Source organism: Canis aureus, chromosome 21 (genome assembly GCF_053574225.1).
Source record: "Canis aureus isolate CA01 chromosome 21, VMU_Caureus_v.1.0, whole genome shotgun sequence".
NCBI classification, from domain to species: domain Eukaryota; kingdom Metazoa; phylum Chordata; class Mammalia; order Carnivora; family Canidae; genus Canis; species Canis aureus.
In genome coordinates this window covers 4,858,143-4,881,367 of record NC_135631.1, presented here as the reverse complement: position 1 = coordinate 4,881,367, position 23,225 = coordinate 4,858,143, and the positions used below count along the sequence as shown (strand labels likewise).

The window sequence follows — 23,225 nt, the reverse complement described above, 5'->3', positions numbered from 1 at the left end:
TGCAGCGGGAGGGGAACGCTACGGATTATAGACTCCTCACCCCCAGCTAGGTTGAAAGTGACAGACAATTTTTAAGTGGCCGTTTCTCTCAATAATAAGCAAATAATAATACAAAAAAACAGATTTTTATTTTCTGCCTTAGTAGCGGCTCCATTGCTGGATAAGCTCACAGAATACTCACCTCGGGTTGTTTTCCTGGTTCCTGTGTGTGTAACTGGGGACACATTGGACACACACAAAGCCCCACACCCCCATGGGAACAAGCGATATTACAGAGGGAAGTGTCAAGTGGATGCTGCTAGAACCCCCTGCCCACTACAATAATAAGTCATTCACTCTTTTATCCAATATCTACTAAGACCCACCCTTTTATGCATCAGAGACTCCACAAGGGATCAGGGATACAAAAGCAGCCACCTACGAGAGCAAGAATTCACGTGGAGGACAACTGAGGGCGCTGCCCTGGCAGCGGGGATTGGGGACGTGAGCCTAGGCAGAGGCAGAGTTCAGATGGGAGGAGAGGCCAAAACAGGAGGTGGTTGCCAGACAAGATATGAACAGGACCCAGCGACAGGCTGACTATGAAGGTGAGGAGTGACAGCTGAGGGGTTTTGGCTCCCAGATGGTGCCATTCACTGAGACAGGGACAGACATAGGAGAATCGATCTCCTGGTTGGCTCGGGAAAGATGAATGATACAGTCAGGCTTGCATCTCTAGAGTTTGCAAGGTCACCTGAGTGGACTGCTCAAGGAAGGCCCCTGGATGCCCAAATCCAGAGTTCAAAACAGATGTCCAGGCTGAAGTCAGTAGATTGTATTATTATCCCCCATTTGAGCTGAGAAGACTGAGACAGAGAGAGGGTAAGTGACTTGCCCTGGGCCACTCAGGTCACAGCGGCAGAGTTGGGGCTTTGTCCAACTCAAAGATCTGCATCTATGACCATTTGCCTCCCATAGCTTTAGTTCTAACAGAAGAAACAAATAATAAACTTGTACACACTTAAATAGAAATTATTGCAACTCAGAAGGAGCTGAGGTAAAGGGTAACAGTGGGGTTGGTGGGGGATGGATGTAGACAATCAAGACACAAGGCGAGCCCTGAGTGTTGTGGAGAGCATGGGAAGAGCTAGGGGGAAGGAAAAGAGCTCCAGGAGGTTGAACACTGGACGCCAAGACCTCGAAGCAGAAAGGAGCTTGGCTTGGTCTAGGATCAGGCACAAGGCCACTGTGGTTGGGGCTTTGTAAGGAAAGGGGATCAGGCCCCAGGTGAGCCTGGGGACATCTGCCAGAGCCCACAGGGATCTGAGGGCTGGGGCAGCAGCCTGGGTTATATTTGATGCTTAGTAGGAGGCATCAGTGTATCCTGGATGAGGTGGACATATGATTTGATTAACATTTGAAGATGATGCTCTATGAGCTGAAGGGGATGAGCGGAAAAGGGAGGCTTGTTGGAGTCTGCGGTAGTCATTGGAGGAGGAGCCCTGGGCGCCTGTAGCAAGGGGGTGGCTTGGGATGGAAAGGACCTGGGGGCTTCTTAGAGAGCTGTTGCAGTTGGAACCTGAGTGTAGATCTCACGTGAGGGGTGAGGGAGGTATTTGTGTATGAAATGCTACAGCTTGTAGATCTTCTTCAAGATAACCCATTTGGAGCAGGAGAAGTGTGGGTATATGGATGACGTGAGTGGTCATGGTGGGTGATGGCTGTAGAGCTGGGCACTGAGTACAAAGGGCCGACTGGCACCAGTCTCTCTACTTTAGTCATGTCTGAAATTTTACACGATAAAAAGTTACAAAGAAGAAGGAGAAGGAGGGGATTGCCATACAAGTGTCTGGCTTAAGCAACTGGGTGAATGATGGCACTACTTAGTGAGACGGAAAACACATAGAGGAGCGGAGTTGGAGTGCAGGCTGGAAATCAGGTGCTCTGCTTTGGCCATGCTGTGTCAGGCTTCAGAGAGTAAAGGCAGAGGCCTCTGGGATTTTGGAACAAGGCTCTGTCCCCTTCCACAGACATTACTCTCCTTTTAAGAATCCTCCTGGCTTGATGTTGGCTCTAACAGAGACTGAACACATGAACAAGAGACACTGGGAGACCAGGAGATGGGAGCTGTCCAGAAGACATTGGGCTTTCTGGTCTTCTCTACCTGGTTGTCCATCATGAAGTAGAAATGGGTCCAGGGCCTTGTATCAACTATCCATCATACCCGACAAATCACCTCGAAACAGTGTCATAAAACAACGAGGATTTCTTATTTCTCACCAATCTGTAGGTCAGCAATTTGAGCTAGGAGAAGTTTGGTGATTCTCCTGCTAGTTCCACCTGGGGTCATCCCTGTGGCTATGGTCATCTGCTATTTGATTTGGTCCGCTGTATCCAAGATGGCCCTGCTTCCATATCCAGAAGCTGATGCTAGCTCTTGACTGGGGACCTTTATTCTCCTATACACCACCTGTTATCTATCAGGAGGCAAGGCTGGATGTCTTCACAGTATGGTGGTCTCAGGGCTCCAAGACACCATAAGGTAGAAGTTGCAAGGCCTCTCAAGGTTCAGTCTCTCCAGGTGCAAACATCACTTCCAACACATTCTATTGGTCAAAGTAAGTCACAAAGCCAGCCCAGATTTAAAGAGTGGGGAAATAGGTTCTACCTCTTGAGAGGGAAGCTGTGAAGAATTCATGGCCATATTTAAGCTATCAAGGGTCAGAAGGTCCTAATACATACCCTGAGATCATTCTGCCCCCAGTTAGCCCAAATCTGTCATATCACACCTTCTTCCCTCAAACCAGCATCATGAAAAGATTGGTGTTCATTTTGCAGACCACTCTGTACAGTAGGTATGGCATTTGGCTCAGTGGCTGATTGAAGATGGTCACTAGAATATCACCTATCCTTTTTTTTATATAAGATTTTATTTATTTATTTATTCATGAGAGACACACACACAGAGGGAGAGACACAGGCAGAGGGAGAAGCAGTCTCCATGCAGGGAGCCCAATGTAGGACTTGATCCTGGGACTCTGGGATCACGCCCTGAGGCATGACGCTCAATCACGGAGTCACCCAGGCACCCTGGATATTTCCTATCCTGCATGCCAATCTTACAATGTGATGTTGACAAGCTTCCATTGAGAGGTGGGGTCTTATATTTCCTCCCCTAGAAACTGGGTGGATCTTCTTAATAACCTTGACCAATAGAAAGGGGTAGAAGTGGTATTTGTGAATTCTAAGACTAGCTCATAAGGGGCAATAGAGCTCTCACCCTCTTGATAGACTTGTCCTTGGAACCTGCCATCATGTAATGAGGGAACCCAAGCCACATGGAGAGGCCCTCTTTGGATGTCCCAGTCAATAGACCTAGTTAGGCCCAGCACCTACTGCCCTAATGGGCAGTAATGAATTAATGAGCCTTTAGATGATTCTGCCCCTGGCTTTAGAATCTTCCAGCAGAGGCCCTAGATGTCCCAGAGCAGAGATAAACCATCCCTGTTTGCTCTGTCGGAATTCTTGACCCACAGAAACCAGGAGAGAAGATAATAATGATTATTGATGTTTTTAAGCCACTAAGTTTTGGGGTAATTTGTTATGTCATAGTAGATAATTAGCATAGGTTGCCAGTAATAGAAACAAGAAGAAAAAAAAAAAACAGTAGCTTAAATAAACTAGAAGTTTATTTCTCCTTCTTATTGAGAATCTAGAAGTAGGCAACCCAAGAATGATATGGAAACTCCTATGGTGTCATCAGAAGCCCAGTCTTCTATTTTGTTGTTCTGCTTTCCTCAGCATGAGTACAATTCTCAAGGTCACCTCCTGACCCAGCATTGCTGCTGGAGTTCCAACCATCACATCTGCATTCTGGGCTGAATGCAGGATGAAACAAGAGGCTAGAACTAGCCTTCACCGATATTTCTGTTTCAAAGAACATTTCTTAAAAATGTTCCAACACCTGCTTATATCTCATATCCTAAAATTAAGTCACACAGTCACTTATATGCAAGGGAGGCTAGAAATGTTACTTTTTCACTGGGCTCATTGCCATCTGAAGTAAAACTGGGGTTCTGTTGTTGAGGAGGAGAGGATAGTGGATCATGGCTAGCAGGTAGTTGGTGACTGTGGTGCTAGAGCAGGAAAATGGAAGAAGGAAATCTTTTCCACTGGCAGGAGCTGGAGCTGGAGCCAATAACCAGCCCCCCACTCCCACCACACACACACACACACACACACACACACACACACACACACATTGTCCATGCAGCTTCCTTAAATGCTTGGGTACCAGAGTTTATTTTCCAAGTTGCTTCTGAACAAAGAACTGACTTCACTCCCAAAGAAGTGAGGCAGTGATGCCCAAGGAAAGCTTTGGTCTCTTAACACCACTTTCCCCACGTGGCCAGTACGCAGCTGGACTTGGCCTAAAATTCTAACAAGTGGCTCTGACCTTGTCACTTACCTGCTCAACCATGCCTGTGGTTCCTGTTTGCCCCAGCTTACGGACAAATTCTGGGGTTTGGTGGTGAAGACTTCAGCCAACTGTTTCATGGCTCTTGGCTTCCATCTCCTTCTCACACCTTGCTTCATGTTCTGCACCCAGGCATTTGTGCAGGCAGATCCCACAGCCCCGAACACCCTGCCCTGTCTCTGCCCCGGGTGAATCCCACCCATTCTCAGCACCCTTCCAGGGCCACCACCAGTCCTTCTGCTGTCTTTACACAGATTAGAAAAGGGTGCCTTCATGCAGGTGGGTGCAGCTCCACGCTGGGGCTGGAGGAGTGGCCCACAGGCTGCCTTCCACCCACATCTGCCCTCTAGCCCGGTGCCCTGGCACCGTGAACTCCCTGCACGGCCATCCATGGGAAGATGCCACCTCCAGGAGTGAGTGAGGCCCTTCATTTGCCCTCGTTCTTGATCTTCGGATCCCATGTGCTGATTCAGGGCTGGCTATTTCCCACCTGTGTCCTCCGACATGTTCAGCGCCCACTCCCCCGAACACCAGTGGCCATTGAGGGAACTGAACTTATGCCACAGACCATAGCTCATTTCTTCCACTCTGGGGACCAGTCACCAGGCCCTTAGACCTCAGTATGTCCAGCGGTAGAACGAAAACCCCCACTGGGCTGGAAGATGGACCACTTGGACAATGCCTTAGAAGTGAACCAGATGCCAGTCAGTTGGGGTGAGCTGCTCAGAGCAACTTAAACCTGAGTCTCAGGCCCTAGGCTGGGCAGAGAGGTTCCCTCTCAGCTTACCCTGTTCCTGGGAACGCTGGAGCCCAACCTGGCCCCCTCTTCCAGAACTGAGCATCGAAACGCTAACCCAGGGTGGCCCATTGCACTTGTAATGGCCTTAGACCCACCACTTAGGAATGCACGTGAGACCTTCCATTTCATATCTTTTATTTTATCTGTGTCTTCTCTGCCTCCTCCCTCACCCACTGGCCCCCAAGAGGTGGTAGAAACCCCAGTTGGAAGGGAGGGGACTACTCTCTCCTCCCTGGAGGAGGAACAGTGTCCCATGGGCCTGGCCCCACTGATGGGAGAAGCAGGGGCCTCCATGGCAGAGCAGGTGCATCGTCCAAGAGGCTGTGGCCAAGGCCGAGGTCCCTCGGATGCCCTGTGGCCCTGGGCCCCGTGGGTCATCAGGAAGGTGAAGAGCAGAGAAGTCTGGGGGAGCAATGAGAGGACAAAGCCTCGTGGGGAGAGTGTGCGTGGCTGATAGAGGCGGATGTGGACTTTGGGGGGACAGGAGCAGAGACCAGAAGATGTGGGATCAAGGCAGGGTCCTAAGAAGGAACGCCAGGTCATAGGGGAGCTGGATGTGAGGGGAGGGTACACCAGGGAAAAACAGGGGGCCAAGGGGGACAAGGCTGTGCTCCAAGAACCAGGCTCCCAGTACAGGGGCTGTGCCACAGTCTGATCAGGGACTGGCCCTGAGCAGAGACCAGAGGGTAGGCAGGGAGGGGTTGTCAGGGGAGGAGGATGGGGACTTGGGGCTGTAGTGGGGCCAGGCTGTGGTGTTGTCACAGCCAGCTCTTCAATTTCTTGGAAGCCAGCCCAACTGGGCATAGCCCCAAACCACCAATTTGTGCTTCTGGGTTGCTCGAGGGCTCCCAATGTGGCCTCAGCCATGCAGGGAAGAGCAGGTAAGCAGCCCTCTGCTGCATGTAATAGCTGTCCCCAGGACTCCTTCCCCAACCCAGGCTTTCTGGAAACATCCCCCCTGCCCAACCTGACAGGGCTCTAGGCTAGATCACCAGCCATCGCAGGGGGTGGAACACGGTGGTGGTGGGGAGCCATGCTGGGATGTTCACAGACTCAACTTCAGTGGTGTCCATTCACCCCCCAAATCACCCTGGGTTGCTGCGCTTCAGTCTGATTAAGGACTCTCCCCCTCTCCCACCCCTCGTGTGCTGGTCTGTTTTCCCTCCTATCTCGGACAACAGCCGCTCAGGCATCAAAGCCCACGGCGGGGTGGTGGGGAGGAGGCCACCTGGGGGCCCCCCGGTCTCAGAGTGTACCCTGCCCGTCCCCCTGGCAGCCGCTGTCACCATGGACAATGAGCACCGGGAAGTATAGGGCGTCCTCGTAGCACGGTGGGCTTTCCAGGGGCTCTGTGTCCTCTCCGCGGCGCCCCAGTGGCCCCCCGCTCAGGCTCCGGAAGACCCCTGGTGTGGCCCGGCCCCCAGCTCCCAGAGACAGGCGGCTGCGGCTGAAAGGCAGGCGGGGCCCACCGGGCCGGGCAGGGGGCAGCGAATTGCTGCTGAGGGAGCGACGGCAGCGCTGGCAGCCACGGAGGTAGGCACCGGAGCCGGCACCCATGACCACGGCCTCCGAGTAGCTGGGTACCAGCTGCCGGTTGGAGCAGATGTGCCACTCCAGCTCGGTGAAGTCCACCGTGGCCACCCGGGACAGCGGGGGCCCGCTGGGCACCGCCCCAGGGGGGGGCGAGCCGGCCCCGAAAAGCTTCTCCACCTGGTAGTGCACGTGGGCCGTGCCATAGGCTGCCACGACGCGCAGCGGCCAGGACAGCGTGGCCGCCGACACGAGCCAGAAGACCCAGGCGCGGGCATACCAGGGCGGGCTGCGCGGGTCCGCGAAGACCATGAGCGACTCGCGGAAGTCCACGTCCTTCAGGTGCATGCCCTCGCGGGCCTCCAGGTAGTCGTCCAGGCCCTCGTTGGCGCTGAAGAAGCGGGCCCGCTGGGTGAGGTACGAGGCCTCGGCCTCGGCGCTGCCGAAGCTGAAGCACTTGGTGAAGCGCAGCCTCGTGGCCGCGTGGTCAGCCAGGCCCACAAGCTCCTTGGAGACATCGCGAACGCCGTGGGCCGAGTAGTCAAACTCGCCGCGAGCCGTGCGACTGTCAGCCCTCTCGTGGTAGACCTGCGTGGTGGTGTAGGCATCGCCGTTGCGGTAGCGGGTGATCTGGCGGGTGCGCCGCACGTAGTGGTAGCTGGTGGCCTTCCACCAGACACAGGGCGGCGCCTGCTGCAGCCGGTGGATCAGGGCAAGCACGGTGTTGGCGTCGGTGCGCGGCGCCTGGCACGAGCGCACGTGGCAGTGCCAGCACTCAGCCAGGTAGAGGAGGTAGAGAAGGGAGACAAAGGCCAGCGGGATGTACAGGTAGCCATCTGAGCAAGGGCTGGCGGGGTAGGTGGGCGGGGGGCCCCCAGCCCCGCGGGCCAGGGCTGCCTCAGGCCCCAGGACCAGCCGTGGCACCGTGGCCAGGCGACACCAGGCCACCACGGCGCCGCAGGCATGGATGAGCAGTGTGAGGAGCAGGCACTTCCAGTGCGACTCTCGGCACAGAGAGCTTCCCAGGGACTGTTTCAGGGGCCGCTGCTGCGGGGTGGGCAGAAAGAGGAGAGGTGGGCATCAGGATGGGCCATTGGCTGCTCCTGCCCCTCTGCTTAGGCCCCATGAAGGAGCTGGGGCTCTGCTTTCCACTCTACAAAGGAGGAAACTGAGGCCCGAAGGGACAGAGCACCTTGCTCCAGACCTCACCCCTCCAGCCCTCACAGTAGAGCTACATGATTCAAACTGGGGCCTGTCTGCCCCCAAGCTGTCCTCTACTGTGCATCCTCATCCCTCAGTCAAGGGCACCCAGGGAAAAGCAGACACATCTCCGCCAAGAGAAGGAAGGACCTCCTGACTGGCCATTGGGAAAACTGAACTCTGGTTCCAGTTCTCCCCCTCACTTTCTGTGTGGTCTTGGCCACATTCCTGTCCTCTCCAGGCCTTAGTTCCTGGACCTGTTGGTACAGGAGGCCAGGGTGGCAGGGGTCCTAAGGGTGAAGAGCATGGGCTTTGGAACCCCACTGCCTGGGATTCACTGCTGGCTCCACCACTTACTGTATGACTTGGCCAGGTCCCTCATGCCCTCTGGACCTCAGTCTCCTCATCTGGAGACTGGGGCTTTTGTGAGGATTCAAGAAGACCTTACGTGTGGCCATTGCAGCACAGAGTCTGGCCCCAGGAATAAATATTATTACTGTTATCCTGAGACTCCCTCTGGTCCCTTGGCTTCACTTAGAGACTTGGGAGAAGCTTTTAAGTAAGTGAGAAAGAGGAAGAGCTGGGAACGGGGGAGGTGTGAGTCTGGGGGGAGCAGATGGAGTGTCGTCCTCCACTGCCCATCTGTGCTGTGAGGGAGGGGGTAGAGCACAGCTGCTGGGCAGTCTCTCGAGAGACCCAAGAGGAGAAGAAATGCCCCCAGCCCAGCCCAGGGCAGCCCACCCCCTCCACTCCATCACCCACCACAGGTACTCATCACCACTGACCTGCAGGGCGGGCCACACACCCACATCCTCCACCACGTTTATCACAGGCCCACCTCACACAGATGTGCAGGCTGCCTGCCCATCCCAGACACCAGACGGTCACCAATGCCCAGGGCACAATCCCTCATAACCATAACACGGTGCACAAGTGCATACTCTCACCACCCCGCACACACACCCCACACAGACCCACCCACCACAGGACACACACAGGCATACGTGGGTTACACATTCCCTGAAGCCCAGGTACACATCAGACCCTCACCTGACCACAGTGCACATCCCCTAACCCCACCCCTACTGCAACCTGACACGCACACACTAGACTCTAGGGGAGAGACCCTCCCACAGCAGAACATGTTCACGCATGACCACATCACCCAAGGCAAGGACCCACCAGACCACCACCTGACTTTGGCTCACCCCAGATGCCGGGAGCATGGACTAGCATTCACACACCCACAAGTGCACTACATCCATCCAAGCACATCCACAGACCCTCTCACCACCTATCACCCCTGCACTCCACACAGGGCCCCACATTCCTGCAGATCCTCTTCTTGGCCGGGGTTGAGCAGAGGCCACTCTGGGGGTCCCAGCCAGCAGGAAGGCCGCCCCCACCGCCCCGGCCTCACCGCGGGGGAAGGGAGAAGGGGTACCAGAGGCCGCCTCCTCTCCTCTTTCCCCTCCTCCCTCCGCCGCCTCCCTCAAGCCCTGGCTACTGCTGCTGCATTGCAGACGCCGCCCGGGCACCTCGTGAGCCGCTGGGCCGGGGGGGCGGGGGCCCGACCCCGGGGCCTTGGGGCCGAGGGGCTGCGCTGCGGAATGAGGGCGCGCGGGGGCCAGGCGCTGACGTCACAGGAGGGCGAGGGGCGACGAAGGGGCGCCCGGGGCGGGAGTCACCCCCTCCTGCCTTCCCAGCGCCCCCACCCCGACCCCCACGCGAGCCCCCCGGCACGCCAGACGCCGGCTCCCCTAATGACGTCATTGGAAGCTGGGGTTTGGAGACTTCCCACCTCAGCCCCGTCCAGGGTTTGCCCCTTCCGTGGTCCCCCTCGCCCCGCTCCAGCCCCTGCTCCGGCCCCCAACACGCGGCGCCGGTACCTCCTCCCGCAGCGGTTCGCCGTCCGGGATGAACGCAGGCACTTCCCCGCTGTCGCCTCCGCCGCCCTCGGGCATGGTGTCCTGGCTGCTGGGGCGGCCCGGGCCCGGGCCCGGGGCATGATAGGGGGAGCGCGGAGGGCTGCGGCGCGGCCCCGAGGGCGTCCGCTCGGCTCGTCGGCCGCGCAGGGAGTGCGCGGAGCTCGAGCCCGAGCGCGGCGGTGGCGGCGGCGGTGGCGGCGGCGGTGGCGGCGGCGTCGGCGGCCGCGGTGCCCGGCGCCCCGCCCTCCGCTGACCCCGCCCCCGCGGCACCCGCGGCGCCGCCGGCATCGCCTGGTACAGCGGGCGCTGCCCCCGCCCGAGAACCCCGGGCTGGCCGACCCAAGCTTGGGTTCGCCTCCTGCCGCGCTTGCGCTTGCGCTTGCGACCTTGGCCGAGTCCTTGCTCTTGGGGCCTATTTCCCCGGCTGTGAGAAGGTGGAGGGGGATCTCAAAGGTGGGAAATTCCCCGGGCGACGTGTCTCTGAGGAGCAGGCCCAGGGCTAAGCCCACCCAGATCCCACCCTGGAAGCCTTGCTTGTAGGGGAGGAAGCAGTTATAACCCAGAAAGGTGTGATGCACCTCATTCCCTGGACAGAGGTCCTGGGCTCCACTTAAGAGCTGGCAGGTTGGGGGCCAGGGCACCCAGGGCCCTAGGCTTCATGACCTTGGGCCTGCACTCTCCACCCCAACCTCAGTCTTCTCACCTGAGAAATGGGAATAGAAAGGTGCACAGGCATTATCATGAGGTACCAGGGAGTGGGATCTGTCCTTCATGGGATAATGCCCTCCCAGGTACCGGTGGCCCCAGTGCTGGTCCCTGGCCCTAGGGGCCTCAGACCTTCACACTTGCCCCTAGTTCTGGGCCTACCCGCAAGGTAGACAATTCATTGGTGGGACATAGGGAGCTGCAATACTAGGTGTTTTGGGTTGCTTTGCTATTTTTTCCTCCCCAAAGGGCAACTCAAAGACCATTCATTCAGTTCAATAACCATACCCTTTTAAAGCTGAGGTGATTGAAATGGTAGAAGGAGTAAAGGAGTGAACCAAGGCTTCATCTATTTATTTATTATTTATTTATTGGACACAGATTTTTATTGGGTATCTGCTATACCCAAATATTGTATTTGGCACTGTGAAGACACGGGTAGGAGTGGAGAATGATACAGGCCTTGTCCTAATGGAATTTATATCCAGGGCAAACTGGTGTATGCAGAGGGATCCTGGAACCCAGCATCTGGCCTCAACCCCCAGCCATGTCAGTCCTCTATTCCCTTTGTCTCTCTGAGAAGCACAAGCTAAACTGCTTAAAGAATAACTAGGCTTTGGACAAATGGATATGAGGGGGAAGGGCATCCTGGGTGGAGGGGACTTCTGAGCAAAGGCACTGCGATCAGACCATGTGGGCTGTGTTCAGAAAGTAGGAAAGTCACCTAGCGTAACTGGACACTGGGTGGCTAGAGGCAGGTTGCAGAGGACCCGATCTTGCTCTCCAGAAAGTGGTGGCTGAAGTTGTGTGAGAAGGGAAGCCCCTGAAGACTATCTCTGAGGAGGGTGAGAGTGGTCACAAACTAGGCGGAGAGAAAGGAACCCTCGACCTCAGGAGTGAGGCCTGGGGGCTGAGGTGTCTCACTTTAAGATGACCGTAGGGCCAGCAATGACTCAGGAGTTTCGAATGCACCTTCAGGAGGTGGATCAGCATACCTCCACCCTCACATCAGCTGGACCACGGGAGAGATGATGGGTCAGGCATGGTGCAGGATCCTATACTACCCAATCTCTGGGATTTCAGATCTTCTGGAGTTTTCGATATGTGTAATGTATTTGTGTGTACTGTGTGTGTGTGTCTCTCTGTCTTTCTGTCTCAAGAGCCCAGACCCTCCCAGCAGCTGGGCGCCAGAATCTGCAGGATAGCGGCAGTGGCTGTAGGGCATTTCAGCACCGGACGACGGACAGCACCCGCGCGGGAAGGAGGGACGGGAGGCGGGAGGAGGAGGCAGCTTCCGGGGCTCGCTGGGCCGCGCCGTCACTGCCCCTCCCGGCCTCCTGCTAACACCTCACTGGCTGACCGGGCTCCGTGCCACGACTAGAGGAGGGGCGGGGGGAGGATGGATGATGGGAGAAGAAAGCTAGCATTGAGAGGGTGGGGCAGGAGACGGGCGGGACTTGGCAGGGCACCACGGACCCATTCCCTCCCGGGTTACGTCCCCGGAGCTAAACTTCTTTCCCAGACTCCCGCCTCTGCCAGGTCTCCACCTGATGCAGTCGTGGCAGGGCGAGCGTCAAGTGCCCCACTGCGCAGGCGCGGAAATAATTCTCAACCCCACCCCCCACCTTAATCCATTGGCTTATTGGGTATTGGCTGCTCCGGCCACTAATTAGCATACACACCGCCCAATCCGAGAGCGCCTAGGGTTGCTCCGCCCATGCCCCTCCGGAAGTTGCCTACTGCCGAATCCAATTCCGCGAGGCCGCGCCAACAGCCAATTGAGAGAGGGGAGAGGCGACCTAGCGCCGCCGGGGAGCCAATGGTAGGCGACGGAGGACAACGCTGAGGACATGGCGGCTGCGGTCGAAGAGCTGGCGGACGTGTCGGGCTGCTCCGTAACCCCGATCGGTGCCCAGGAAGCGGAGCGGCTGCCTTATTAGTGTTCGTACCCACGAGGCGGCGCAGCGGGCCCTTTGGGAGCGCCAGCATCGCGGCCATGGCTTATCACTCGGGCTATGGAGCCCACGGTGCGTGGGGAGCGGGGCGGGCGGGACGCGGCCGGATCGGCCGGAGGAGGGTCGGCGGCGCGGCCCGCTCACCCTGAGGGAGAGGGGCAGCCGTGGCCCTTCCCCAGCGCGGCGGGTGTCTTTCGGGTTTCCGCCCTGCGCGAGTCCGCAACGCGTCCCGGACTTCGCCCTCTCGGCCCAATCCTGAGATCAGGCGGTGACAGCACAGCTGGGATTCCCATGCCATACTCGGGCACGAACGGGGTCTGCCTCCAGAACTTTCTAAACTTGTCGTGACCCTGGTAGGGGCCCTCACCACCGCCCAGGGCCTTTGGGTACCCGGCTGTCGCCTTTTCCACCCTTGTTAATGCGGGATGCCCTCCCAGTTATCTTCTCCACCTAGCAAACTTCTACTCACTCTCCCAAGGCTGTTGAGGGATCACTTCCCTGGAGAAGGACCCCAGAAACCCCCAGGTGGGCAACCACTTCCAGGCGCTGCTTCAGCTCTTTCTTTGCCTACATTTGGCACCTCTGGAAAAAGATCCTTCATCAAAGTTCTTTCTGGGTTACCTACCCGTCATCCAGGCCAGGTTTCACTAACTGATTGTTTCGTGACCCCAGGACCCATACAGGGCTGGCCCAACCCGGGGAATGGGGTGGTGGTTTGGGCTCATGTTTGATATTCCTGTCACCTACTCTAGTACCTACAAACCCACAGGCTCCAAGCACAGGGCCCGGGCAGCTCCAGATCCCCCTCCCCTCTTCGATGACACAAGCGGTGCTTACTCCAGCCAGCCAGGAGGATACCCAGCCCCAGGAGCCGACGTGGCCTTCAATGTCAACCACTTGCTTGGGGACCCAATGGCCAATGTGGCTATGGCCTATGGCAGCTCCATCGCATCCCATGGGAAGGACATGGTGCACAAGGAGGTGTGGCCCATCCCCAGGGCAAGGGTGGCAAGATTTCTGTCCAGGGATGGGGCATCGTGGGATCCCACCTAATTCTCAACAGCAGCCCTCAGGGAAGGAGCATACAGAGGAGCACCCTGAGGTTTGGGGTACAGCTTACCCACAGCCTCCTCTCTCCTCTCCCAGCTGCACCGTTTTGTGTCTGTGAACAAACTCAAGTATTTTTTTGCTGTGGACACAGCCTATGTGGCCAAGAAGCTGGGGCTCCTGGTCTTCCCCTACACACACCAGGTGAGCTGGCAGGGCCCTGTGCTTTCCTTGTCCTGTCCCAGAGTTTGGCCCCCAGACCTCAACCGCCTTCTTTCTTTTCTTATCTTTTTCTTCTGACCTGGCTGCTGCTGCCACCACCAGAACTGGGAAGTGCAGTACAGTCGTGATGTGCCTCTGCCACCGCGGCAAGATCTCAATGCCCCTGACCTCTATATCCCCAGTGAGTCTTTCTTCGACTTGGGCTGGGGGATGTGGGGCGACTTGTGCCTTAAGGCACCAACGAGAAGAGAGGGGCTCATGCATTTATTCAGCGTCTGCTCTTGGTGCTTTCCGTGTGTGGCGGTTGCTAGACACCAGGTTGACAGAGCAAGGGGACCAGTAAGGAACTTCCTGGGTGCCCTCAGTGCCCTCATGGTATTCCCTTTTGAGATCTTCTTGCCTCTTAACTGGAGCCCTGGCTTTAGACCTGGTCCTGCAGCTTCTGGTAATGGGACCTCAGGCTGGCTACTTTTACTCTTAAGTAAACCAGGAATAGCAACAGTCTCCACCACAAAGAATTTTGTGGAAATTCAGTGAGGTGATGTGAGGTGACCTGCTTTCGGCAGGAAGCACACCGTAAATAATAGTCATTATCATAGTTATTACTTGTCCCCCAAGTCCCTTCTCTGAGGAAGTGATCACTCCCTTCTGGGTTCCCATAACTGCCCACCTATGTGGCACGAGGTCAGGCTGCCCATGTTGGACAGTGGCTGGCAGACTGTGCATCTGATTCCTCTGTCCTGGGGCTTGTCCTGAGGCGCAGCCCATGGTGGACACGCTGGAGGAGGGGTAAGTGTGCTCTGCCAGCCCTCAGAGGGGTTGCCAGGGCAGCCAGTCAGCCCAGTAGCTCCGGGAGGGCCACAGGTTCTTCTTGTCTTCCTTCCTCTGTTTCCACTCAGAGCCACCTCATAAAGCAGGAATTGCCATCCCCATTTGAAGCCAAGGCTCAGAGAGATTTGAGTATCTTTGAAGCCATATAGTTTATAGGTGGGGAGAGCTAGTTTCCTGACTTCAGACCCTGTGCTCTCTGGTGGGCACATCAGTTTGGTCCTTCAAGGAGGGGCAGAGAACAGGGCTGAGCAGCTACACTTGCTGTGAAAGCCCAGATCCCACAGGCTCTGAGCTTTTGTGTAAACAGCAGAGGTAAACCTGCGCCCTCTGTGTTGGTGGGTGGGCCAGAGCTAAGGCCAGCACCAGTGGCCAGACTGGCTGAGGTGAAGTCATCCCCATGGGCCAGATTTTGGGGAGAGCCTGGGTTGTCTTCAAGCCTGTATTTTAGTACTATAGTGTTGTGGGAGATCAGGTTGGCCCCTGCCGTTTGGTCTAGGATTAGCAATAGCCTTGGCCCGTGATACGGTTTGAGCCAGAGCAGGAAAGTTTGGTGAGTTTCCTAGCACAGAGACAGGGAAAGAAGTGGCTTGGTGGTGCGGAGAGAAGAGTCAGGTAGCATTTATGCCGGGAAAGAGGGCTGAGCAGAGAAAGGAATTCCAGGACTATGGAGGTTGGCATGCGGGGATATGCAGGGGAGGAAGTATGGAGAGAAGGTGTAAATGGCCCCAAATACCTAGCCAGGGGATTCTGAGGAAACCAGGCTGATGGCATTTTTCTGGCTCTTGGCAGCAATGGCCTTCATCACCTACGTGCTGTTGGCAGGGATGGCACTGGGGATTCAGAAAAGGTCAGTACCAATGCCCTCACCCATTCCTACCAGCTCCCCATCCTGACTGCTCCCTTCACCTCTCTAGGGGACCTTTGGCAGGTCCCATGCTCACCCCATGTCCTCAGTCTCACACCTACCACAGGATGGCTGGTTTCTGAATACTGCCCCCCTTCTCCCACATGGCCATAGGTTCTCCCCAGAGGTGCTGGGCCTGTGTGCAAGCACAGCACTGGTATGGATCGTGATGGAGGTGCTAGCCCTGCTCCTGGGTGTCTATCTGGCCACCGTGCGCAGTGACCTGAGCACTTTCCACCTGCTAGCCTATAGTGGCTACAAATACGTAGGGTGAGTAGCTATGGGTCAGGCCAGAGGCAGGCCTGGGAGAGTGGCCTGCTGCCTTGAGTTTCTAGCTGGTGTAGCTGTAGCCTTAAATTATGACCCTGGGCACCTCTCTGCCCCTCTCTGGGCCCTAGCTTTTCTCTAATAGAGGAACCGGCTGTTTTTAGCATTCTCCTCAGGAGCCATGTCCTGTTGTTCAGGTCAGGAATGTTTGGAGAGTCACCCTGGGAACACAGGAGACAAGGGCCTCGTGCTGGAGTAGTGGAGGGTGTCTTAGATCCAGGTCCTGGGGCTAAGTCCTAGGCCTTCCAGATTCATTTTTGAGTCTAGGACTCGGGACAGATTGGAGATAAAGGGCTCAGTGGTGGTGGGTGAGATCTAAGGCTGGATGGTAGGGCCAATCTCAGGCCCTGATTCCTTAGATCTCCAGCCATCTCTTCCTCCTCTCCCCTCACCCCCACCTGCACCCCACCCCCTGCAGAATGATCCTCAGCGTGCTCACGGGGCTGCTGTTTGGCAGTGATGGCTACTATGTGGCACTGGCCTGGACTTCGTCTTCACTCATGTACTTCATTGTGAGTTTGGGACTGTGCCTCCTGCCTGTCCCCCTGGGGTTGGAGCTGGGGACAAGCCTCCCTGGCCCAGCTTCAGCTCTCTCCTTTCTTCCAGGTGCGCTCTTTGCGAACAGCAGCCCTGGGTCCTGACAACAATGGGGGCCCAGCTCCCCGGCAGCGTCTCCAGCTCTACCTGACTCTGGGAGCTGCAGCCTTCCAGCCCCTCATCATATACTGGCTGACCTTCCACTTGGTCCGGTGACCCCTGGCCCCCACTGGCACTGATTTTTCCATACATTGAAGATTTGATTTCCTTGATTGTATCTGACCCTTGTTCCTGGGGCCTGGGGCGGGGTGCTCTCTGTTGCCCAGGGTTTACCAGGCTCAGGGGACCCAGGCGAGGGCTTCCTGGAGTGTGTGGCTTTGATACTGCTTTGAAAGGCAGATGGAAGGGTTTTAGCAGGAATAGCTGTTTAGCTGTGGCTGGGAGAGTGAGGATAGAAGGGAGCAGCATGCCAAGGAGACCTCAGAGGCCTCTTTGATCCATCTGAGGGGTTCCCTAGAAGGTTCCTTGGGCCAGTGTTTTGAGCCTAGCTGGACTGGGGATTCAGGTGAGGGCTGCCCCTATAGAGACCCTCTGCCCCCATGTGCTCTTCAAGCCTTTCAGGAGCAGAACTGGGGCCCACGTGTTTGCAGTAGTTTATTCATATTTTGTCACAAATGGCCGGGGAAGGGGTGCCGGACTCCTCCAGGCAACATAGAAAATAGGTCCAAGAGACAGGACAGGCTGGGGTTGGGGCAAGTGGGGATGGGGAAGGGAGAGGTCTAGAGTGACAGCCTGGGGGAGGGGAGAGGGCAGACTAGGGGTGGGCTGCCCCCCCTGCTGAGCCTGCTCATTCCCGGTGCGGGTACCCCCCCACCTGCAGGGGGTGCCTCAGGGTGAGGGTGCAGGGGGGGGCGGCCCAGAACTTCCAGGGTCAAGCCCTGCCGCTTTGGCAGGGTCCATGTCTGTCCCCCCACCCAAAGTGGACAAGGCTGGAGGTTCTGCCCCTTCCAAGACTGACTGCCATGCCTGCAGGCTGACAGAGGAGCCCCTACCCCTATTTAGAGCTCTGCCCAGCCCTAGTCCAAGGGGAGGGGGCTCTGAAGGCGGGAGGTCCCGCAGCAGCAGTTTGGAGGGGTGGAGAGGAGGCCGGGGGCACCAGTGCCCCCTCCCTCCCCAGGGCTGAGGCCTCTGTGGCCGAGGGGCAGGGCTGGGGGTGCACAGGCGTCCGGTCCATTCTGGGCTTGCTCCCTGGCCGGCTTCCCCCTTAGAAACTCACCAACGTATAAACCATACTGTGGGAAGATGAGGCAGTGAGCCAAGTCCTTAGTAGGCCCAGCTACCGGCCACCCACCCTGTTATACCCTGGGTTGCCCTCAGTCCTTAAGGGAAAAAGGCAAGAACCTGGGACCCAACCACTCCTGGGATTGGAGGCATGGTACCCGGAGCATCCCTTCCCTGACTTCTGACTGCCATGGGCAGGGCCTCACCTGTACAGGTAATAGAAGAAGGAGAGCAGGTAGAAGGCGAGTTTGCACCAGGACTCCTTCTGGCAGTAGTTGAGGATGTCAGCATTCATGATGGAGACCGCATCATACATGACCTCAGAGCCATCCGCAGGGCGATGGAAGTACCTGGTGGGGTGGGGGGAGGAGGGAGGGAGGGGCTTGAGTGCCCACATCAGAGCTCCACCCCCATCCTGCCCCTGCTCTTCCATCTCACTCCCCGCTGCCAGAAGTGGTAGAAGAGGGGGATGTGGAGTCTCTCACCTCCAGAGGTGGTAGAAGAGGAGGGGGATGTTGAGGCCCAGGGTCACCCACTCTGCTGCACACAGAAACATCAGACAGAAGAGGCCGTGGATGGAGTATTCTGGGACCACCAGCTGGGGAGGGAGGGCGAGAGGTCAGCTGCCTGGTGCTAGGACAGACCCCAGTGGCAAGGGCACAGAGGGGAGCTGGGATTTGGGAGGTGCTCCCCGTGACCCCTGGGGACTCCCACTCCCTCCCGGTGGCTGACTGGCTTTACTCCGGGTCACAGCGAGTAGGGCTGAGCTGGGCCACGAGCCTCCCGCTACCAGCGCTGACACTGACCTTCCTCAGGAGGCAGCAGATGCGTTCGATGTTTTTTAAACGCTCGCGCTGTAGAGGGAAGAAAAGGCCGCCGTGGGGGAGCGGTGGAGCGGGCATTGAAGGCGCCCCGCGGCCCTCCCTGCGTCCCCCGCCGACCCGCGCGTGGCCGCCAGGGGGCGCCAGAGCAATCTCTGCGGCAAGGAAGCAGCCGCGCCGTCGCCATGGCAACCGTCACCGTGGAGGGACCTTCACCCGCGTCTCCATGGCAACGGCCCAGAGCCTGGCAACGGCCGCCCCGCCAGGAGGAACCCGAGCCCTGAGCCCGCGCCAGGTGTTTTGCTGGGGGCGGGGACAGACAGGAAGGGGCACTGCCGGCTCTCACCACACTCCCCACTTCTCCCCGTCCCCCACTCCGCTTGGCCTGCGACAGATGGAAAGACAGACGGACGGACACACCTCGGCACAGCACATGTATCACTTACTGCCCGCGCTGGGTTCCCCTGGTCGATGGGGTTCTTGAAGTCGGTCCGCAGCTCGTCAAAGGCTATGATCTGGGGGAGGGGCGTGTGCTTCAAGGTTGAGGCAGCAGCTTATGGCCCCCCACCCATGCTTCTATGGGATAGGAATTCCTACATGGGTACTGGACCAGTTGGAGCTTACTGCAAAGGTTGAGAAACTGAGGTTGAGGGAGGTGCGGGGCCTAGCCCAAGGTCACACAACAGTCTGCAACGGAATCCTAGTGTGCTTATGCCCAAGTCAAGGCATGTTCACAATGCCTCCATCCAAAACATCCCAAGAGATGGTGTCTTTCTGCCCTGTGTTGACCACTGAGGTCCCAGAGGCCTGGGACACAGCCCTTGCTTAGGAGGGCTCCCTTGCTTGGGAGAACTGTGAACTATATTCCAGGGTGATCAGGGCTACTGGGGGCCTGATACAGCATCCGAGGTGATGGGGAGCAGAGTTCAGGCTGGACTCTGAGTGGGTGTTTGGTGAACAGATGGGGGAAGGGCAGTCCAAGCAGCAGGTACAAAGGCAGAAGGTTTAAGGAACAAGGAATATTCAGGAAGCTGCAGGTTCCATGAGGCCAGAGTGAAAGTGTGAGGTGAGTGGGAAGGGAATGTGAAAGATGGGCTGGAGATACTGTGAGCCTGGACCAGATGTTTGGACTTTAACCCAAAAGTAATGCAGAGCCACTGAGGGCTATAAGGCAGCAGAGTGGGATGATCAGGCTAATGTTTTAGGATGGATGGAGCAGGAAGTATACATCAGGTAACAGTCCCAGCCAAGGCATACATGATACTTATTCTATTCTAGCAGGTTTTATGTTTACTAACTCATTTAATGCTTGCAATAACCTGATGACGTAGGGACTGGTATTATCATATCCGTTTTGCAATAAGGAAACTGAAAGACAGGCTAAGTTACTTGTCCAAGGCCACACAGCTAGTCAGTGGTAAGACAGGATTCTAACCCCTTAGACTCTGGCGTTAAAAATCTTAACCTCTTGTTCATGGGCAGGCCAGGCCAGTGAGGAAACTGGGTGGAGGGCGGCAATGTTGATGGTGATCTGCATGAGGAGAGTGGCAGTGAGAGTGGAGAGGTGTGGAGGGATTCCAGAGCTGTTTAGAAGCCAGACTCCAATGGGCTTGAATGGCTGCAGAGTGGAGGCAGAGGGGCCCAAGTTGCCTGTGTGTGTTGGGCATCTGATAGGTAGCAGTGTCCTCACTGGGATGGGGAACTCTTGGGAGGAGCAGGTGTTTGAGAGATAATGAGAGAGATCTGGGTGGGGGCTGGTGGGAGCTGGCATGGAAGGTGGTCTGGAAGAAAAGCCTTCTGAGGTCCCCTCTCTTCAGCACTAGCGTGAGGATAAGGCACAGAGCCCCCCACCTTCAAGCTTCCCAGACCCCAGACGGCTTAGAGGGAGAGAATATGGGCTTCTTGAGGGAGCCAGGGCCATCTGGAGCAGCACCCCCTCCCCATGGACTCTGGGCAGCCACCTGCCTGCCAGGCACAGCAACAGGGTCCAGCAGGGAGCGGAAGGGTGCCGTCTGTCTGCCCCAGAGCTGGCACCACTAGCAGGCAGCGGGTGTCGTGCCTCCCACCCCCCAGGCTGCCTGGCGCTGACTCAGCCCCCTGGAACAAACAATCCCCCACGATGACAGCTGACACACGTCACTCACCACTAGGTTGCCTAGCGACCAGTGGGACTGGGCTCAGGGTCTGGGGTGGGAACTGAGGTCCTACCCTGGAAGATTTGGTTCTTACTAATTTGGATTGAGGACCACATGTCCTATGCCTATGCCCACCCCCACTCCCCTTTAGGAGGCCGTGCTCTGGGCACTCTGATATATATAAAACAAACCCACTTTACCCACAAGGAAACATACTCAAGATGAATGACTTGCTAAGATCACCCAACTAAATACAAGAGTGAACACCATGCTTGACACATAATAGGTGCTCAGTAAATATTCGTTGGGCCCTTCCCACCTGCCTAGGAGCCCCACAAGGGCAAAGCCTGAGTCTTATTCATCCTTGACTCTTCAACAGCTGCCCAGAGCTCAGTTCTCGGGAAGCACCGAAACCGGTGTTAGACAGAGGACAGCTCTGAGTAGCTCCTAAGGACAGGGACCCCCAGAGGTAATGTGCAAGGTCTCTGGATGGGGAGAGGCCTGGAAAGGGGCTTCTTGAATTCCAGGAAACTTTCTCCCAGGAGCTGGTTAGCTCAGTGTTCCCAGCCTGTGACCCTCAATTTCTTCCAATCTCCGCGACCCCAGCTCTCTTGCCTCCAGCCCACAGGACTGTCCACTACCCTGGAGTGAGATAGGAGGCTCACAGAGATCAAGATGGATAGGGGCCCCAGATATGGGGGCACAGAAAGAGAAAAAGATAAAGGAGGAGAAAAGAAAAAGCAATTAAGAGACCCATGGGGGCAGAAGGGGGGCAAAGCCAGGGAGAGGGCTGGAGATGGGGAGAGGGGAATGTGCTGAAAGGTGCCTGTAGGGACTCATCTCTCACACAGAAGGGGTGCAGTCAGAGTCCAGGGAACCCAGATGTCAAGGAGATAGGCAGCAGTGGGGCTAGGGGGATGGTGAAGGGAGGGATTGGTCAAAAGACAAGGAGGATCATGGGGCAGACAGTGGGTCCCAGGAAGAGAGGAAGTGGGGAGACCAGGAAATAAGCAGGTGAGGTAATGAGAAGGAAGCGAGAGGAAGGAAAGAACAGGTTACAGGGAGAGACAGGAGAGGGGTAAGGGAACACCCCCCCCTGCCCCCCACCCAGAGGGGATGAAGATCAGGAAGGTGTGTCCTGGAGGCAGAAGTAGAGGATGCAGAAATGGATGGACCAGGGCCAACAGAGATGGGCAGTCCTCACAGAGGGGATCCGGGTGGGGGCCAGAACCTCAGGGGGAGGAGGCCGAGGGAGGGCAGTGTGGGGTGGGTGTCAAGGGCCAAACAATGAGCTGGCAGCTAAGTGATACAGTTCTTGGTGAGAGGAAGGGAACCAGGCAGAGGGGGCCACCGAGAAGAAGACCCCAGAGAAAATGAGAGAGAGGGACTCTCTCTAAGGAGAGGTGATTAGGATAAAGGATAGGAAATGGACACTGAAAGACCAGGTGTGGAGCCAGGCCAGAGTGAGAGACAGACCAAAGGGGACACAAGACAAAGGAAAAAGTAGGAAGGAAGAGGAGGAAGAATGGGAAGTGGGTAGGAAACCTGATGGTGGGAAGCCCAGGAAGGAGGGGGTAGGGAAGCCCAAGGTGAGCTGATGGTGGGGACTAGGTCTCTGGTGTGCTTAGAGCCAGTCGCTGCTGGGTCAGGGAGGTGAGCGAAACGGAAAGGGTTAATGGGCTCTGCGATCTGTAGGTCCTGTAAACAGATGCAGTTGCCATGGCAACTGGCTCCATCACTCAGGCTGGAAAAACCCACAAAGGGGGGGCAAGCAGACAGACAAACTGCCCGACAGACAAACGGGGGCGACTGAATTGGGGGGTGGGTAGGAGGAAAGAAAGGAGCAAGAACCCCAGAATTCTGCCCCACACCCCAAGGCGGCATGGGGCAGGGGCAGGGGGTCAGGGACCAACTGACATATCCACAGATAGGCGGGGGCGGCGGAGGAAAGGGGCCCCGAGAAGGAAGCCGACGACAGGAGAGGGTGTTCATGGGGGCGAGCAGAAGCTGACCGAAGGGGGATTGCGGAGAGGAGGCTCCAAGTTTCCCCGGGCCCTGAGCCCATCTGCCCGGCCCCCTCCCGCTCTGTGTGCCCGCGGTCCCCCACCCCGCCCCCAGCCCCAGCCCCAGCCCCAGCCCGGCCTTACGTGCCAGATGACAAAGAAGATGAGGGAGGCGCACAGCACCAGGGTGAGCATGTAGCAGAACGCGGCGAAGGTGAACGCCATGGCCCCCGTGCCGGGCGGCGGCCCGGGGGGCGCCAGCGCGTGGCCCGGGCGCAAGGGGACGCCCCCCGGTCCGCGTTTAGGGCCGGCCGGGCATGGCCCGCAGGCCTCGGGCGACGCGGGCGGCGCGGCCGGGACCGGGGCCGCGGGGCCGTGGGGCGCGCGGGGCGCGGGCCGGTGGGCTCGGGGGGCGCGTCCGCTGCCGGCTGCCCGGGCCGCGATTGCTCATCCTGCGATCCCTCGCCCGCGGCTCCCTCGCTCTCCAGCCCGCGAAGCCGGCGGGGCGGAGCCGGGGGCGGGGCCGCCGTGCGAACCGCCTCAG

At 57.4% G+C, this 23,225-nt stretch overlaps 3 protein-coding genes across 4 annotated transcripts; 1 reads left to right on the top strand and 2 right to left on the bottom strand.

Moving 5' to 3' along the window:
* Positions 1-5,373: 5,373 nt before the first annotated feature.
* TMEM151A (transmembrane protein 151A) lies at positions 5,374-10,112 on the bottom strand. Its single transcript, XM_077862501.1, has 2 exons — positions 9,875-10,112; positions 5,374-7,832 (listed from the first exon to the last, which is right to left on the bottom strand). Exons 1-2 carry the CDS (start codon positions 9,947-9,949, stop codon positions 6,501-6,503), a joined length of 1,407 nt encoding a protein of 468 aa, XP_077718627.1. The 5' UTR covers positions 9,950-10,112; the 3' UTR covers positions 5,374-6,500.
* A 2,273-nt stretch (positions 10,113-12,385) lies between these two features.
* Positions 12,386-16,713, top strand: YIF1A (Yip1 interacting factor homolog A, membrane trafficking protein). 2 transcript variants are annotated; one of them, XM_077862496.1, is made up of 8 exons: positions 12,386-12,645; positions 13,343-13,554; positions 13,720-13,824; positions 13,945-14,023; positions 15,463-15,520; positions 15,692-15,847; positions 16,323-16,416; positions 16,487-16,713. In XM_077862496.1, exons 1-8 carry the CDS (start codon positions 12,615-12,617, stop codon positions 16,655-16,657), a joined length of 906 nt encoding a protein of 301 aa, XP_077718622.1. In that variant the 5' UTR covers positions 12,386-12,614; the 3' UTR covers positions 16,658-16,713. The 2 variants fall into 2 exon arrangements, with proteins under 2 accessions (XP_077718622.1, XP_077718623.1); XM_077862497.1 differs by having other exon boundaries at positions 12,389-12,645; positions 16,511-16,713.
* A 369-nt stretch (positions 16,714-17,082) lies between these two features.
* On the bottom strand, positions 17,083-23,010 carry CNIH2 (cornichon family AMPA receptor auxiliary protein 2). The gene is made up of 6 exons (XM_077862500.1): positions 22,826-23,010; positions 18,990-19,058; positions 18,529-18,576; positions 18,208-18,320; positions 17,929-18,072; positions 17,083-17,733 (listed from the first exon to the last, which is right to left on the bottom strand). The coding sequence occupies exons 1-6, from the start codon at positions 22,904-22,906 to the stop codon at positions 17,706-17,708; spliced, it is 483 nt and encodes a 160-aa protein (XP_077718626.1). The 5' UTR covers positions 22,907-23,010; the 3' UTR covers positions 17,083-17,705.
* Positions 23,011-23,225: the final 215 nt, after the last annotated feature.

Excerpts from the sequence above, each read along its gene's own strand:
- TMEM151A (XM_077862501.1), bottom strand. The coding sequence starts at position 9,949 with ATGCCCGAGGGCGGCGGAGGCGACAGCGGGGAAGTGCCTGCGTTCATC. Across the intron at positions 7,833-9,874 it reads GCGAACCGCTGCGGGAGGAG|CAGCGGCCCCTGAAACAGTC; the intron begins GTACCGGCGCCG and ends CCCACCCCGCAG.
- YIF1A (XM_077862496.1), top strand. The coding sequence starts at position 12,615 with ATGGCTTATCACTCGGGCTATGGAGCCCACG. Across the intron at positions 13,825-13,944 it reads TCTTCCCCTACACACACCAG|AACTGGGAAGTGCAGTACAG; the intron begins GTGAGCTGGCAG and ends TGCCACCACCAG. Across the intron at positions 15,521-15,691 it reads GCACTGGGGATTCAGAAAAG|GTTCTCCCCAGAGGTGCTGG; the intron begins GTCAGTACCAAT and ends ACATGGCCATAG.
- CNIH2 (XM_077862500.1), bottom strand. The coding sequence starts at position 22,906 with ATGGCGTTCACCTTCGCCGCGTTCTGCTACATGCTCACCCTGGTGCTG. Across the intron at positions 19,059-22,825 it reads TCTTCTTTGTCATCTGGCAC|ATCATAGCCTTTGACGAGCT; the intron begins GTAAGGCCGGGC and ends CCCCTCCCCCAG. Across the intron at positions 18,073-18,207 it reads CTCTTCTACCACCTCTGGAG|GTACTTCCATCGCCCTGCGG; the intron begins GTGAGAGACTCC and ends CCACCCCACCAG.